We start from the raw sequence: 17161 nt of genomic DNA, 5'->3' as shown, positions 1-17161 counted from the left end.
AAGCTGTGGGAGAATAACAACTCCTTTGCATGTGGGGAAGTATTTCAGGCATGTGCTTCTAAATTAATTATTGATGTGGCTGAAACAGAAGTTTTTACTACTGTCGACAATAGCAAATACTCGTAAAAATTTAATTGGCTAAAAGTTAATTTCAGTGTTCCTTAATCATGAAATGCATTAATTGAGAAGAGCCTTTTTTAAGATGTTTAAATTTTAAAAGGAAATATAGCAGAAAAGCAGAATCAGGCAGGGAAACCTAACAAATGTAAAAAATGTTGACAGAAGTGAGAGTCATTACCTAGTCAATATTGTATCAATTAACCAAACTAACTGTAGTCCCGAGTGAGAACTAAGTAAAATGGCATGATTTTCTAGTTAGTCTGACTCATTCTCATTATCCATTCTGTGTGTACATTAGTGTGTACAAATCAAACTAAAAAGCAGTACCACATAAAATGTGGAAGAATTAGACAAAATAGTGTTTGTAAGAATTTTAAGTGCTCTGAATCCATTAAATAATAAATAAATCATAATTTGTACCGGTGACAGTTGCTACTTTTGAAGGAGAGTGGTTAGTCTGCTGCCAGCTACCAGCTCTCCTTAGGCTGCTGTGGGAACATCTGAGAATCACTTATCTATATTGCAAACAAATGGCATCCCAAGACATGGATAAAAGTACTTCCAGATTTTCAGTTTAGCAAGTTAAAGTATAACTACTAAAAAAAAAGTGAACACAAACAATTTTTTTTTTGTCAAGATGTGTAACAACAGTCTGAGTCTGACCTAACTGCAACTGGACTCTTTTGGTAATACCAACACTGAGTTTTTCGTTCAGCATAGCCGAACAGCATAATATAGTCATATTTAAATAACTGGAATGGAAAAATACATACACAATCAGACAACTAAGATTGTAAAATATTTTCTCTTCACTTACAGAGTTTATATTTTTAGCTCTAAGTGTATAACATCTCAATACCTCTGAGAAGCTGCTGAAAATAATCTATTCAGAGGGGACAACATAAACAGTAAGAGCATGTAATTTTATCATTGGAGTATCAGGACAGCCTTTAGTTCCCTTTGAGAGACTTGTGGGTAACCCAGAAAAAGCTTGTATATTTTCTATGCCATTTCTATGTCAAGTGTCTGAACACAGTAGTAAATTTACAGAAATACCTGGAAGGCCACTTATCCTACAAATTCCCCATATGAGAACCCGTGTTTGAGACTTCCTTTGACACTGCTAGGAAATCATGGAGGAGCTTTTGAGAGTGTTCATAATGCTGTGAGAGTCACTGGACAGCAGTGAGACTATAACATTTCAGTGAGCACCACTGCTGGCACACAGGCTCATTTGATGTTCTGTCATCACTGTTGTTACATAATGTAGCACCCAAGAGAGAATGATGTAAAAAACTTATTTTATTTAGTTATTTTAATACTTAAGGGGGTATCTTTTAAAAGCTATCAATCCTTTCTTGTTGAACTTACACTGTTAAAATAAAAAATATTGTTGATTGGTAATGGCTAGCTTTTAACTCTGAGCTACAATTACACATGAAAAAAATTATTTGGATTAAACTGTACAGGAGGTTGTCCTGAGATAATTTCAGTCATGATGTTTACATGTATAAAAGACACCTCTTTTTCTGTATTGTTCTGTGACAATTACGGTCATCTAACACCTAACAAAGCTCTTTCCCATCATAATTTATGCAAATGATTATCACAATGCACTACAGTAAATTTGCCCAAAATATATCTAGATCCTAGGTGGGTAAAAGTCTCATTTGCTTTCATCCTGCAGTTTTAAGACCTGTACATATAATCACTTTTAAGAGAGTTAAAAAATTCAAACCAGGTAATAAGCTACAAAAGCTGAACCACCTATGGATGATCTTTTGTTTGTACAGTTTTACCAATATTGATAACATAATATCCCTATAGCTTGATCTAACAAATAATATTATTCCTTGAAAATACATTACATATTGTGAAAAGTTTGCATTTTTTATGAGCAAATTTGTCTGTTGTGCTTATGAAAAGGCTGCAATACATATAGCCAGTGGCAAAAGCATTAAGCAGTATATGTTCCTGTTTAACTGAAGCTGGGATACTTATTGAAAATCTTCTGAAGCAGCTTATTTGTACAGAAGCTCAAGATTTTGTCTGAAAAGGCTGCTTCATGGGTTAATGTATTCACCTATAAATAAAAGCAGTGACAGCTCTCCTGTCAGTACACACTGATGGACGGTTCCTTTTTTCACCATTACAGCCTTGTGAATGTGGGAAAATTAATTTAAGTGGTAGTTAATTTCTAATGAATTCCATTCAAGCGGTTAATATGGTCCCTTGATGTTATGGTAACCTTCATGGATCATTGCATTATGTAAATAAATTCTACTTTATGGTGGTTTATTAAAAAAGAGGAAGATTGGTGAGTCCAGTCAAACCTTCACATATACAAACCTGCACAAAATTTCTTAAGAAATTGCTAAAAATAGACTGTTTAAGAAAAATACACTCGGTATCTTACAAAGTATACCATTCATCTTGATAAGACATCTAATTTTTATATGATTTTGGCAGGATCATCTATTATTTGGATCTGAGAACAAGATTTTTGGGAAGAAATCCTCTTCACTCAAAATGGTTTTACAAATGCAGCGTGTGTGTCCTTGAGGGACTCTCTAAGCCCTTACAACAGCTGTTTTGCACAAGCATGAATCACTGGACAGGTTTCACACATCTCAGCTCCCATCTTATCCCCTCTTCTGGGAGGAGACTTCTGACAGGGTGTGCTCTGAGGAGGACATATCCATGGCATCTTACTCCTTGAAGTCACTCAGATGGCCAGTGAGTTGTTCAAAGGCAATCCTGAAATACATAGGGTGAGCTATGTTTCCAAGAAACATAAGGTAGACATTCATCATCATTGTTAACAAACAAATGCTTTACAGAAACCCATAGGAATGACATGATCTTCAAATGAAGGAAGCAGAAGATTACCAAGAACAAAATCCAGGGGCATTTTGACCTCAGTGTGCAGCATCACTAAGGTATAGTCTACCTCTAGTTCCTGTGTCCGTATTTTTAAAAAGAAATTAGATAAGGGTACAGAGAACAGAAATATCCAAAGGTTAGAAAAAATATTTGATACTGAGAAAGATTATTAATCTGATTATTTTAAAAAAGGATTAAAAAGGTGGCTCAAATTAGTGACTGTCTTTTGCAGGAAAAATACAGGAATCTAAGAATGAAAGGCTTAACAAAATTTGGTAACTGCAAATTAAAGCAAACAGGCTCACCTTTTTAACAGTGAAGTGATGTTATTTTGTAACATAATCATAGCTGTGGGACTAGCTGCTCATCTTTCTACTACTCATGTATCCAACCTCAGAGCTGTGGTCTCTGACTGCAGCTGTGTTTTAGGTTTTATGTTCTATCTTTGCTAGAACAGATTTCTTAAGCCTACAGATAAAGTCCCAGGTCACCATTTCATATTTACTGCATTTTCATTAATTTAAATACATGAAGTAAGTTCCTTTTCTCTGTGACTACACAATTGGTGCTCAGGATGAATGACCAGATGACATAAAACCAACTAGTTATTTAATAGCTAGATGAACAATCAAAACCAAAGTACTTGGCACACAATGTAGATGCAAAAGTTCTAATCTAAAGCCTGAGGATCCCATGAAAGTGACCTACTTTAGATGTTCCAGTCTCTGCTTTTTATAAATATTAGCCTCCTAATAGTCCCTTTAAAAACTGTGTAGACTCTGGGACTGCTTACTCTCAGTCTTTTCCTCCTTTAGCCACTGTTCATTACCCATCTTTAATCATGTACAACAGGCAGCCTTGCATTATTGCCTGTTCTTTTGCTTACTTTCAACCACTAAATGGAATAAATGTATTTTTAGATAAAATGACTTTACAAATTTCACTTTTTATTCCTTTTTGCACAATGTGGCACATAAGGTCAGGTGGCTTCTTGAAAAATACTGCTTCTTTTCAACAGTTTATTCATATTTACAGACAACAGATTTCAAAGACTGATGCACAAACTTCTAGATGAAATGGCAAATTTTTCATTCCTGGAGGCAGGTGGATAACTCCAGCAAGTGACAGCTTCATCTTGGGTGCCAATATTCTCTCTGTACCAACTTTCATCATTTTTAGATCAGGTTCAGTGTCTTCAGTGTGATGAAGCTCTTATAAAGATTGCTGCCTCCACTATGAGTGGGATACGGAGCAATAACAAAACTGCTGCAGTTTATCTCCCAGAGGTATAGAAGTAAAACACCACCACTTACCTAAATAAACTGGGCTGTAAAGTGTGACAGTTCAATAACAGCTTCATGGGCAGATCACCTATTCCTACAGGAAGATAAATTCAGTCCTGGAAAGCAGAGGATACTGGACAGGTGAGGGCATGCCCCATCATAGGTGTGGTGAGGTAAACTGTCCCAACTGGTTGGAAAGAATCCAGCCCCTTCTCAGCCTCTGGGACTAACTGGAACAGATTTCAAGCTCCAAATTAATAATCTGGTGAGCTGCAATGGAAAGAATGCAAGTATTTAAATGTAGAATCAGTTTTATAAAACTGAATGGGATTACTTTATCCTTAACTTCCATTTCAAAAGTAATTTGATAGTGCATCAAGGTGTGTCCGCCGTTGCTGATTCAGAATTTTGCAATATGGTGATGCTGCAGATAAACATAAATCAGCTTTAGTGTCAGGTGCATGGAGCTCACTGAAACCATGGAGGGACCTTGATGCTAAACAGAAGATATTCTGAACAGTGCCTGCCGTAGCATGTTTTATCTCTTTGCACTGTTAAAAAAAGAGGAGAAAACAGACTGGCTTCTCACTTTCTTTTTCATTGTTTAATAATATTTACATTTTCATTTTATAATTTTATTTCTAGTTTTTAATTTTACCTATTTCATCTCTATAAATAAAAAAATTCCAATTGTTAATATTTGGCAAATACATTAGCAATTGCTCTGAAATATCACTCTTTCTTGTACATTTTTTTTTTCTTTTGTGGATGGTATAATAGAATAATTGGTAGAACAATATGATGTCTACATTACTCAAAAATAGCTGTTATTTTAACTGAGTACAGGAAACTGACTGTGGTGGTGTCAGAATCTGGAACAGTCACCTGTCAGTCAGCTAACCTCAGGGTGTACTGCCTCCATCCGAGCAGACACGGCTTCTCGGTATTGTAATTCCTAAAGACTCCTCCCTCACCTGTCAGTTTTGAACAGCTATTGTCCTGAATTCAGCAACCAATACTATAATTCCCATGCACACAACCACAGACAAAGTCTGACAGTCATTAATATACATGAGCTTTATCCTCCAGTTGACCTAAATACATTTCTACCTGTTGCGTATCAGGAATCTGACAATATTATTCCCTAAAACAGTTCTGAGCAGTTAAGCAAGTTCAGTCACTCACAACTGCAAATGATTTTCATAATTGTACAATGGAGACAGTCACAGGAGACATCAGGTGTCACATTCCCACTCCACTGTGGGGATTTAAAGAAGAATGAAGATTTTCTGGAGGGGGTAACCTAGACAAGTAAGCAGTAGGAAGCCAAAAGTTAAAAATGTAATTTGAGCCTGAGTCTTATTTCAGACTTCAGTACATGGATTCTTCTTCCTGTGTTATTGGGTACTATTTTCCTCCCTAAAACATTTTATGTTCTGGCTGCACTCTCCTTATCATTCCCCTCCCTTTCAGCCTCCAGGGGGAGAAATAAAAAAGAAAACACATACAATTAAGGAACTAACATAGATTGGTATTTTTAGTATTCCAGGACTAAATTTTTGGCCTGGGTAACTTCAGTAGTGTTGTGTACTCCCTCCTTTGCCAACAGCTGTTGAAGAAGCACAGCATTCAGAAGGTCTGTAATGAAGGATGTGAACCCTTAGATATCAACCACAAGGCTACTGGCTGAATTATTTCACCTGCTCATTTTACAGTTGCTGTAAACAAACCTAAAATAAACATGATATAGTCAGCTTCCTCATGTAATTCAAATCACAGAAAGCTATAGAATCTGATTTTTTTAGAACCTCTGTAACAGTTTGTAGACATCAACTAAAAAATAGTATTTACATGTATGATATTCAGTACTCCTGCCTAACAGATGGAAAAATTGAGACAAAGGCAAAATTACCTTTTCAAGATTATACACCAAGTCAGTGGCAGAGTACAATTACAATTCAGAACCTCCGAGTTTCTAATCCTATAATCCTCTTTCCAAAATCTATTAAGCACAACCAAATATGCTGTTTCAGTGATGGCCATGAATGCTCCATGACAGGAACCTCAAACCACAATAAACATTTGAATTCAAATTGCTTCACATCTCAAGTTTCTGACCAGCAGCCCTACATTCCACGGGTTTAATTAGGAAAAAAATTTTCCTCATTGTAAATTGTTGAAATAAAACGCTGAGTCAGCACTGTATAAAAGCTCATATTAGGCCAAAGGGGGAAGATGAAAACAGTAATTTGTGCCTCTCTCTACTGCACAGTAATCCCAGCCCTAAATTTCACTCAATTTCTGAGTGCAGACTGTATTTCACACCAGCCTGGCAGACTGACCTTGTCTCAGGGTCCCACACACCACTGAATTCAGAAAGTCTTCCCAGGTAATGATTGCTGCTCCTCAACCAGGCAATTCATACTTGCAGGTATCTCTTAACCATCTGACACTGCTCCTGGCAAGAGAGCTCTTAAATGTTTGAGCACCCTTTCAGTAACCCACCAGCACAATTTGTTTTGTACCAGTGAGCTGCCTTTCTTTGACTGAACCAAGGGGTTGGGTGAACTGCCTGTGAGGCAGTAAGACAGCACCTGCCAACTACCTTTCCTAAAAAGCCCAACCAGCCAACAGACCCTCACTTCATCTCATGTCCAATCCACAGGTCAGTCCTTACTATCCACTGGAAAAGTGGTAGGCCTGGAAATCATTGGTTTCCTTACTGTTTGCTTTAAAGGTGTACCAATATCTGAACTCACAAGGTATTGCAGAGGTTCACAGCACACAGGCCTTTTCTTCTGCTGGAACAAAACACACAGCACACACCTACAAATGTGCACCACTAACACTGAGAATGAGAGCTTTTAAAATCTTCAGTTCTGAAGATGGCTTAACCGTCAAAGCATATTAAAGGTGTAAAGTATTTCCAAGAAATTTCTCTGTTTACATTTTACTTTCATGCACAAGCTGAGGGTAATCAGAAGGTAGAAGCTCTTTTTCATTAGCGTCTAATTTTCAATCAAACGTTTTAAAGTACAGCAGGTTTTCCACTACTTGAAGGTTCTTTGATTTTGAGGAGTCTTACACATTTCGAATCAATCTGTCTCTCTAATTAGATGAAGCTAGCCTGTTCTCTCTCCTCCCATTGCCATGAATTCACTTGAATGGCCCCCAAGATGGATGTGTATGTTAACTAACCTCTTCCTCTCTCTCCAAACCCTCATTTCCAGTGATGAGATAGGCGAGTGAAAAGAAAAACCACCCAACATATGGAAAACCAATAATTATTGCTTCAGGGATGCTTAGCCACAGCTTTTCTCATTGTCTGCAAGCACTGAGTAAAAATATATTATGAAAGTTATTGCAATTGTAAAGTTGTGGAATTATAACTGGGCAGAAAAGGTCTTCAAGTCATCATACAGCAATGTTACAAGCAACTTCAAACACACTGCTCAACCCATTTCACCTCTTTTGAGTTGGGAACACTTTCTCACTGTACTATGGCAAATTTGTAGCTGTAACAGGATAGTTTCCCAAAAGTTTAGTTTGGTACCATTTGCTAAGAACTTGCAGTTCACAGGATAATCAAACACTCCTGCCTCAAGCAGAGTCATATTGAGAAATGTGAGGAATACTACTCGTGACCAAGGCAATTTTGGCTCTAATTAATTAATAAGAACAATCCACTAGTTTGCATTTAACATTAAGCTTGGCAATATGACTTCTGAGGCATTACTGCTCTCATTTTCTCCACACCTGTTAGGAGAGAGTTCTTTCAAGGTACACAAGAAAACTCTGAAGCCTCACCAATCGATGACACCGAGCCTAAAGCTTCGCAGAATCTTAAAGGCAAGTTAGATGGAACCTGAAATTGCCCACCTGAGTTTGAAACTATTGGTTCTGTTATCAACATCTTGCGGGGGGGGGGTGGGGGGAGGGGGGGAAATAAAGGGTGTTTAAGAAAAAAACTGCAGCGTTGTAGTAATGAACATCAATGGCGTTTATTTTAATTTTGCTCTAATTAAACCCAAATGCACCTCAGAGTCCAGTGATTCAGCTCCACCCTTCCTAATTTAACAGCGCGGCGATTTTAAGGCTTCACGGTTAAGATGACAAGAGATCCTGCAGCCTGTTGTTTCCCGCTTCAGTTCTCCGCATCCAAGGCCTGAAATGCCGGCAAGGGCCGCCAGGACCGCACCTGGCTCTAGGTGCTCCGAAGATGGATTTCGCGGCTCGTGTCCGCGGCTGGCAGCTCCCGGTGAGGGGACTCGGGCAGCGGGGGCTCCGGGCCGGCTGCCGAGCACGGCGGCGGCTCCGCGCCCCGCGGGGTCCGGCCGGCGCTACCCCTTGCGCTGCTTGTGCCGGGGGTTGCTCCTGCAGCACACGTAGAGCCGCCCGCGCCGCCGCACGATGTAGCAGTCCTTGCAGCGCTTCCTCAGCGCCGTCTTCGTCTTCAGCCCGGCCGGCGGCGGCGGCCCGGGCGGCGGCGGCGCGGCCAGCAGCCCGCGGGGCGCCCGCCACGGCGGCGGGGCCCAGCCCGCACAGGCCACGGGCGGCCCCGCCGCCCGGCCCCACGGCGCCAGCGAGCACAAGGGCGAGCGGCACAGCGAGCGGAGCGGGGCGGCCGCGGCGGCGGCCCTGGCCAGGAGGGACAGCATGCTCGGCACCCTGCGGGGACAGCGCGCCGGTCGGGACGCGCGCACGGCTCCCGCTGCCCTCCTCCGCGCCGCCCGCTGACCTCAGCCCGCGCCGCTCCCCGCCGGAAGCGCGCGCACACCCGGGGCGGGGCCGGGAGTCACGTGGGCGGCGCGAAGATGGCGGCGCCCGCCGCGACCTTCCGCTGGCTGCTGCCGCGGGGCCGCGCGCTGCTGCCCCGCCCGGGGCTGGCCGCCGCCGCCCGGCCCTACGGTGTGCGGGCCTCCGACACCGGCGAGCTGGTGACGCACACCGGGCAGGTGAGCGCGCCGGGCCCGGGCTGCCGCCCCTCCGCCGCTCCGGCAGGGCGGGGGGCGCGCCCCGCCTGCGCCTGCAGGGAATCCCGCCGGGGCCGCGGGCAGCGCGCTGGTGTGCTGTGGTGTAACGTAACGGGGAGGCTTAGGCCGGACATCAGGAGGGATTTCTTGCCGTGAACAGAGACTGGAATAGGCTGCCCCGGCCGCCCCCGGAGGGTTCAGGGAGTGGCTGGATGCGGCGCTTAGTGCCGCGGCCTGCGTGCCGTGGGGCGTTCGGTCACTGGTTGGGTTCGATGGTGTCACAGGCCCTTTCCAGCCTGATTTATTCTGTGATTCTCCGTTCGGCGCGCACAGTGGAAATTCACGCTCCTGGGTGATCCGTACACAGGAGGTACGCGCTGTTTCGGAAAATAACCAACCAAACAACCAAAAGCCCCTGATAATCAGGAGAACGCCATTGGGCATTCCTGAGCGTTCCGGTCCGAATCCGACTGGTGGCCCAGCCGAAGGGTTGAGAGGTGGAGGAGGCACCCTGGTGTCAGTGCCTTTAACTCCAGGTTACCTCTTTTCCAAGGAGAAACTGAGGCTCGTGTGGTGCCTTGAGATGCGAGAGAGGATGGCGCTAGCTTGGGAAAGCTGGCACTGTGGTTACTTAGCAGAACAGAAATAAATACGAAACCTGAATTTTCCAGTTTAGTTCACCACCTAGGTGAGATCAAGGAACGGCATTATAAATAAATAATTTGTGTTCACCTCTGTGATCAGGCTCTTCTGTTCACTGGCTTTCATGCCAGCCCTGACACCACCAGTTTCCTTGTCTGTTGTACTTTCCAATGTGCAATTCAGTTACTTGTGTGAGGGAAATGGAAGCGAATTTTTCTGTATATTACATGCCTGTAAGGTGATACTATTTGAATCTAAGCATACAGTTCAAGCTATTTATTTTCTAAGTCTTTGTGTTCTATGTTTGTAGTTGTTTCTCTGTAAATAAGATCAAGTTTATTTTACACTCTAGGTATATGACGAGAAGGATTATAGAAGAGTTAGATTTGTTGGACGACAAAAGGAGGTAACTCAATCTACTATTTTTCATGGGAGAGGGGGTAGTTTATGGGTTTTTTTTCTTTACCTCATAGTAGTGTCCTCAACCTCATTCAAGAAACTGACTAAACCCAAACCCAGGAGCAAAAGAAAAAAAAAAAAATCCACCAAACAAAAAAACAATCTCTATCAAAACCATACTGGTTTGGATTTGGGGTTTCAGTGGAGGTTTTATTCACTGTGTTGAAAAAAAATTTTAAGGCAGCTTAGCGACTTATATTTTTTTCTGTCTTACCTCCCTGCTTTTGGTAAACTCAAGATTTGCTGTACATTTTAAAGTGCTTGTATTTAGGGTGTTAAGAGTTGTAGGCATTTGAACATCTTAAACTTGGAACAGTTTTGTTTCAAGCATGTGTTTTAAGAAGTTAGTATGTTCTTAGCACATTTATGTTCAGAAAAATCACATCATTAAATGCTCTGCTGAATTGTGAATTTCTTTACATATCTCTCTTTACATCTGTTTTGAAGCTTAATTTGCTTCTGTCTAGGTAGAATTCTGATCTTTACTCAAACCACGTTTTTAATGAGCCCGAGAAGCATTTGCCTCAAGAATGATGAAACAAATAAAAGTAAAATGTAGGCTATTCTGAAATGATGAAGCCTCAATTGCAAAGTCTAGTAATACCAGCATCATCCACGTGCAGTGCTGGAAAGGTGACCCTGTTGCTGTTGCTTAATATTTCACATACCCATTCTATGAGAAGTCCTTTAGCACTGAGTTTTCTCTAATGATCCAGCAGCACAGCTCCACAAGGGATCTGCTGGCCTTTGGGATAGAAATAGAATTATTTCAGCGAAAATGTATTCCTCGGTGCCTGAGCCTTTGAATATTGCCTTAGTGTTAATGCTATAAATGTTTATGTTCAGCAGAGACGTTAAATATAAGGTGTGACAGATTTTTAAAGTAGTTTCATATAATTATCCTTCTCCTAAATTAGTGTGAGCTAATTACACTAATTTCTGAGTTTTCATATTGAGTTTTCCTCACTGTGTGACGGATACAATTTAACTCATGCTGTGTGGCAAAAGTGGGGATTCTACATGTGAAATAATTAAATGAAAATGTCACTTAAAATGCTGAATTAGCTTACTTCAGCGAGGACAGTTGGCAAAGTAAGTCTCTCCCAGGTATTCTGCTACTTGTGTAACTTTTTAAGAAATGCTCCTTAAGCCTAATTCTCTGGGGGCAGCTGTCCCTCTAAATGTGCCTTTGACATCAAGTAATTTCATACTCCATGTGGTATGGAGCATCCAGGGTTTTCGGTTCAGCCCAGTTCTTCCTTCTCCAGCAAAAGCCAAGCTCTGTGTCTGCTAGGCAAGGTTTAATGCTAAGTTTTAATGGTGAAATTGTGACAAAAATTACATGTTAAATACTTTAAGTGATCTGTGCCTATTAATAGGATCTCTCTCTAGGGGCTTTGCCATTATCCCACAATGTGTTTCAGCTGCTAGTATTGGAGTTGACAGCCACGTCTGTAGTCCGAATGTTGTCATGTTTCTGAAGCAGAAGCTCTCCTGGTGACTGTTCTTTCTTGGTGGCTTCTTCCCTTTGCCTTCATTAGGTCCAGGTGGTTGAGTCCTGCTCAGGATTGGCCCATTCCAGCCACAGCAGCTTGTCTGGGGGAAGTGCAGCCTCTGGAGTCTCCCCCAGTCAGGGTGGCTGGGCCTGTGTGCTTCAGGTGGCCAGGCCCAGGGGCATGGCCGAGAGTATGTGCTTATTGTCCCCTCAGTTCTGCTTGCCCAATTGTTAGTGACATCCCTGTGTTCTAGCTGAACTCACTGGTTCTCTGTGGAGAATTGGGGATTAGTGCTCTCTGGCAAGGGCCTAAAGCAGGAAGCTGTGAGAAAACTGATCATGGCGACTGCTAAACTGCATCTGCCACAGCCCAGCCAGGTCATCCTGCCCTTCTGTAATCCATAATGTAGAGCAGGACTTATTTTAACACTGCCATTCCCACTTCAGCTCTGCACTTTCTATGGGGCTGGTGCAGCAGCTGAAGGTGTGAGGAGGACTCACCTCAGTGCTTGTCTGGTTTAAATGTTCTCTCCTGCCTTTCCTCTATATCTTTGGGCCGAAATCAAATCCAAGTTTGGTTTTATCTCTTTAGTTTCCCAGACCATGGACTGGCACAGGTGGATAGGTGGGAAGAAGCAGAAACAAAATTGTCAAACTGGCACTCTGTCAGGAAAAAAATAGCCCATTGATTTATGCTTGGAGCAAGGCACATCTGGATGTGCTGAGGGAATTGGCCTCTTCCTGCTGAGTACTGCTGTGCTTTAGTCAAAGGGTTATGTGGTAACTGCAACCACTTGGGCTTTTTTTGTAGTGTGTTTTCCTGGTGAATTCTTAGACTGTGTCTTGTTTAGTAGGCTGAACCATAGACAAGTCTCAGCTATACATTAGATGAGAGTTCTTTGCTTCTCTTTTGCCTCACAAGTACCTTTTGTGGTTAAGAAGTGTTGGGATGAGTGGAGTTATTGCTTATAATCTTGAAGTAAAGGTATGTAATGGTTTTATCTCTCTCTTGCTTTAGCATGAAATAAAGGATGCACATTTTTGAGTGTTATTAAAAACAGCAGTGAAAGTTCTTGCTGTTTGGTGAAAATGACAAGACTTGTGGACACAGCCCCAGACAGAGGGGTCCTTGATGTTGCCAATTTCTTTCAATACCAAAACCTTTTTTTTTTGCTAACTTTTTTTAGCTATCATCTTCTTTTGGTAAGGACAAATTCTTAGTTGGTAAAACTGACTTTTCCATTACTGTACCAAAAAATGCAGCGACTTAATGGGAGGCTTGGTGGAAGTAATTCCTAGGTATTTATGTAATGGACACATAGCTGTCTTTTTCCCAAGAATCTCATCTTTATTCCAATACCAGAATGTTCATATGCTCTGTGTTTATACACAGAGCAGTAGGTACTGCCTCCTTTAGGTATGCATGTTATTTGATATTCATGTGTGTATATCATGGCCTTTGAAAAAGGTGACCCCTCCTGGAATACTTCTCCCTGAATTGTAGCAATAGTTGTCAGCTCAGTGCACACTTGGAGAGTGTTGGATTGCTGTAGGTCCTGCTGAGGGACAAGCTGCTATGTCGTCAGCCTGTCCAGACATGGATATGTTTTCCAGGCCATGCAGATGTACTCTAGGAAGAAGCCCTACTTGGCAGTGATGTACATATTCAGGAAGTGTCTATGATGGATTTACAGAGTGGAGTAGTGGCATTTAGAGGTTTTTTCCTTTTTTCTGGTGCTAAACAATTTGTCTTTCTGACTGTTGTTATGCACCACATTAATGTTTTCATGAGATTCCTGTGCAGTGATAGAATAAGGTACATGACTAGAGGCTCTAATTTACCAGCAGTTGTTTTATCTCATGCCTAACCTTACTTGTCTATTATTTTTGAGTTTATCAGTAGAGATTCTTCTGCAGTTTTATCATATAGTTACTAAAGCAGAATACAGTGTTGTTTAAATATTTTCTGTTCTTGTCTACTTGTTCCTGCTCACATCTCTGCTGAATCTGCTGAAACCTGAGCACTGGTGTGGCCTGTATATCAGGGGAAGGGGATTGATTACTTTTGCAGAGTTCAGTGTATAGTTCATTGATCTGGCTTATAGCAGAGCCTTAGAATTGGTGGAGGGGTTGGGAGGAAGCCTAAGCAGGAACATCTCAAAATAGCTGTAGTGGAACTGCCTGAGGAGGCAGAAAATAGCAGTTGCTTTCTCGTCTGGGTGGAGATGGTATCTGAAAGTTTCCCTCTTTTTCTTACAGGTGAACAAGAATTTTGCAATCGATTTGATAGCGGAGCAGCCTGTGAGTCAAGTTGAAAGCAGAGTGATATCATGTGATGGTGGTGGTGGAGCTTTGGGACATCCCAAAGTATACATAAACTTGGTAATGTCATTATTCGGCATATAGTGTGTTTTGCCTGTACATTCTTTTTTGTAAGATTATCTGGTTTTTGAAATGCTAGTTTAACAAAATAAAAGGAGTAATCACCTGAGGTGCTGATTTTATTTGTTGCCTGGTATAAATCAGAAGAATTAGAGGGCTTCCATTTGAAGTTACAGAAATTCCTTTTTGAAATTTTGGTTTGGTTAGTAAGACAGTATTTTTAAAAAAAATCAGGTGATGTAGTAAGAGCAACTACTGAGAGCAAAAATTAACATCCTTGCTGCATTTTGGAACTAATTATTTAAATGCCACCATGTAGTTTGACCATACATTTGCAGTATTTTTAAGAATATGCTGTTTATTTTCAGTCTTGCAAGTTCAAGGGAAAAAGAACGAAGAAAACGAAACAAAAACAAACCAACCCCTCTTTCAGTCTTTGGGAATCTTGGTAGTTCTGAAGACTGAATATTTCAGTCATGGACAGAGAATGAAGAATAATGTTGTCTTATCCTGCTGTTGACAGCTGTGATAGTTTCCAGTGTATTCTTGTTCTACAGGGTAAAAATATTGAAGCTACTGTCCTATGACCTTTGTGGATGCAGCTGTTGCTTAGGTCTTGTTCTCAGGTAGAGCAGATGTTTTACAATCTTTGTCTGCTCATGTGAATTTGGACATTTCTAATGCCTAAAAGAATGATGGGGAAGAGCTAGTGTCCTTAAGTGTCAGTGTTGTTGTGACTCCTAACTAGAATCATAAGCATTTCTGTTTTGAACAAAGTAAGAATTTTGTAATAGTTCGTTTTACATAAATGTTTGGAGGCTCTGATCTGTAACGCTTAGGAAGGACTTCAGCCTTAACTTCTGTAGCACACTCCTGATCTCTTTATGTTGATTTTGTTTGATGTGTGCCACACTCTTGAAGAATCTTTGCTTCCATTGTTTCAAGTAAGACTAAACTCTGTACTTTTGCAATACTGATTGGTTTTAAGATAGTACAACTAAATAAGAGAAAAAATGTAATTTCCTAAAGTTTTATAAAATGAAACTAGCAGCTGTTGTATTTTCATATTTTTGCAGGACAAAGAGACAAAGACCGGAACATGTGGCTACTGTGGACTTCAGTTTAAACAGAAACATCACTGAATGATTATCCCTGTGTGCTTGCAGATCTCTGCTCAGATGTTAACGTTCAACTATAAATAAACAATATATTTAGAAAGCAAAGATTTGTGTTTATCTTAACTATGGAAAGTCCAGGCTGTACATTTTTGAAACACAGTTTGTTGGGTATTTGAGAGCTGAATGGTATTACAATATCTGCTTTGTACTTAATTTAGTTTTCATGTTTGGCAGACTTCTTGCAGGCTTAGAGTTGGTGTTTGGCTGTAGATAGGTTTTGTTTGTAGTGGGTAGATATGTATTCTTTTCAACACTGAATGGGTTGTAATTGTTTACTGGGTAATTAATTATCCTAGGTGTTTGTCTTTTGTCGCTGTGTGACACTCCTAATTGGTTCGTGGTCCAGTATCTATAGCTAGATTCACAAATGCAAATGGAAGTGCTAAGATATTATGATACTCAGGATTACAACACTCACTCCTGGAAGCAAGATTGTAAATCCTGAATTAAGTGGCTGCTCTTGCTACCTGTTGAAAAGGAGCCACCAGTGCCTGGAATGGTAATCACTGTGAGTTGGAGAACTACCCAGTCTGGCACATGTGAAAGGTGAGGACTTAACCATTTACCCTTCATTTGAAGGGGTGAGAGTGTATCTGGTTCTGCTTGAGAGTCACACCTGAAGCCTCTGTTTGCAGTCTTAACTCACTGCAGTGCCTGGGCAGCACTGTGACCTGCAATTGTCCTCCATGGAACAGTAGTGAAAAAGTTTTGTCAGAGTAGGCATTGCTCCGTTACAGGTGGTAGCTTCTGCTCCTTTAATACAGGTAATTTGACACTGAGAGCATCTAGCTAGGCTGTGTGAGGCTGGTTGTGTTAATTTCACTTAGGTAGCATTCTGTCATGTGAGCATGGCTTTCAAACAGGGCCTCTGTCTGGAGCAGAAGGGTCTGAGTTTGGTTTGGTCTTTACTCCACAAAGCATTTTGATCTGTTGTCAGTAAATTACTTTTTTTTAAAATGCTGGTGATGGGGCATGGTCCCAGTGAGTAATTGCTGCTTGTCTAAAGTTTAACAGGGTAGAATGCTAAACCTGCAGTTTATGTAGTTAGATTGATGTGGTTGTATCAAGTTGAACCAAATCACGTGGGCCTAAAGCTATTTAACTTACTTGTGTCAATTTATAGACTAAGATGGACCAACTTCAGGCTTATAGCAAGGTCTGAATGGTTCTCTCTGTAGAGGTCTTGTTTTAGAGGCTGTACTGCATGTGAGTAATTGCATGGACACCCCTCCTCTTTTTTCATTCACTTCACCTGTAAAAGCTTTACATCCTTCTGTCGCTTCCCCTTTTTCTTCCCCTCACTTTTTCTCCTTTCCATTACTGCTGGTTTCAGGCATCTTCTGGCCATCAATTTATTCTTTGTAATGACCTAGATTTAGGAAATTAGAGTTATGCATTGTTGTGCAGTGTAGGTTACTGAGTACTCACCTTTCTATGGCCAAGCCAGGCTCTTGTTACGAGGGCTGTAATTTTGTAATGTTAGTGCAGTGGCCAAGTTAACATATACTGTGTTTAGAGTAGTGCCTGAGCACGTACAAAGATGGCAACAGATCCTTCCATGAAACCCAGTAATTTGCAATCTGACCTTATGCAAATGATCTGTCGACTGAGCACAAATGGGCTGTTACGAACAGTCTTCTGATAAATCTTATGCTTGAACTGTCAGTGTTTGTCTTGAAGCATGTCTGGTTGCATTTTGTTCTGGCTCTCTACCAGTTTGTAGGGTATGTTGGCTGGCAGAGTTCT

The 17161-nt window shown here is 41.3% G+C and overlaps 2 protein-coding genes across 2 annotated transcripts; one reads left to right on the top strand and one right to left on the bottom strand.

The window, feature by feature from the left end:
* Positions 1 to 8262: 8262 nt before the first annotated feature.
* MRPL36 (mitochondrial ribosomal protein L36) lies at positions 8263 to 9032 on the bottom strand. Its single transcript, XM_031504178.2, has one exon. The coding sequence runs from the start codon at positions 8942 to 8944 to the stop codon at positions 8627 to 8629; it is 318 nt and encodes a 105-aa protein (XP_031360038.1). The 5' UTR covers positions 8945 to 9032; the 3' UTR covers positions 8263 to 8626.
* A 58-nt stretch (positions 9033 to 9090) lies between these two features.
* On the top strand, positions 9091 to 15460 carry NDUFS6 (NADH:ubiquinone oxidoreductase subunit S6). Its single transcript, XM_021528729.2, has 4 exons — positions 9091 to 9241; positions 10254 to 10307; positions 14115 to 14237; positions 15314 to 15460. Exons 1-4 carry the CDS (start codon positions 9101 to 9103, stop codon positions 15377 to 15379), a joined length of 384 nt encoding a protein of 127 aa, XP_021384404.2. The 5' UTR covers positions 9091 to 9100; the 3' UTR covers positions 15380 to 15460.
* Positions 15461 to 17161: the final 1701 nt, after the last annotated feature.

This window comes from Lonchura striata, chromosome 1 (genome assembly GCF_046129695.1).
Source record: "Lonchura striata isolate bLonStr1 chromosome 1, bLonStr1.mat, whole genome shotgun sequence".
Classification (NCBI taxonomy): Eukaryota; Metazoa; Chordata; class Aves; order Passeriformes; family Estrildidae; genus Lonchura; species Lonchura striata.
Note: the sequence above shows the minus strand (reverse complement) of the source record. Positions and strands in the feature narration are given on the sequence as shown.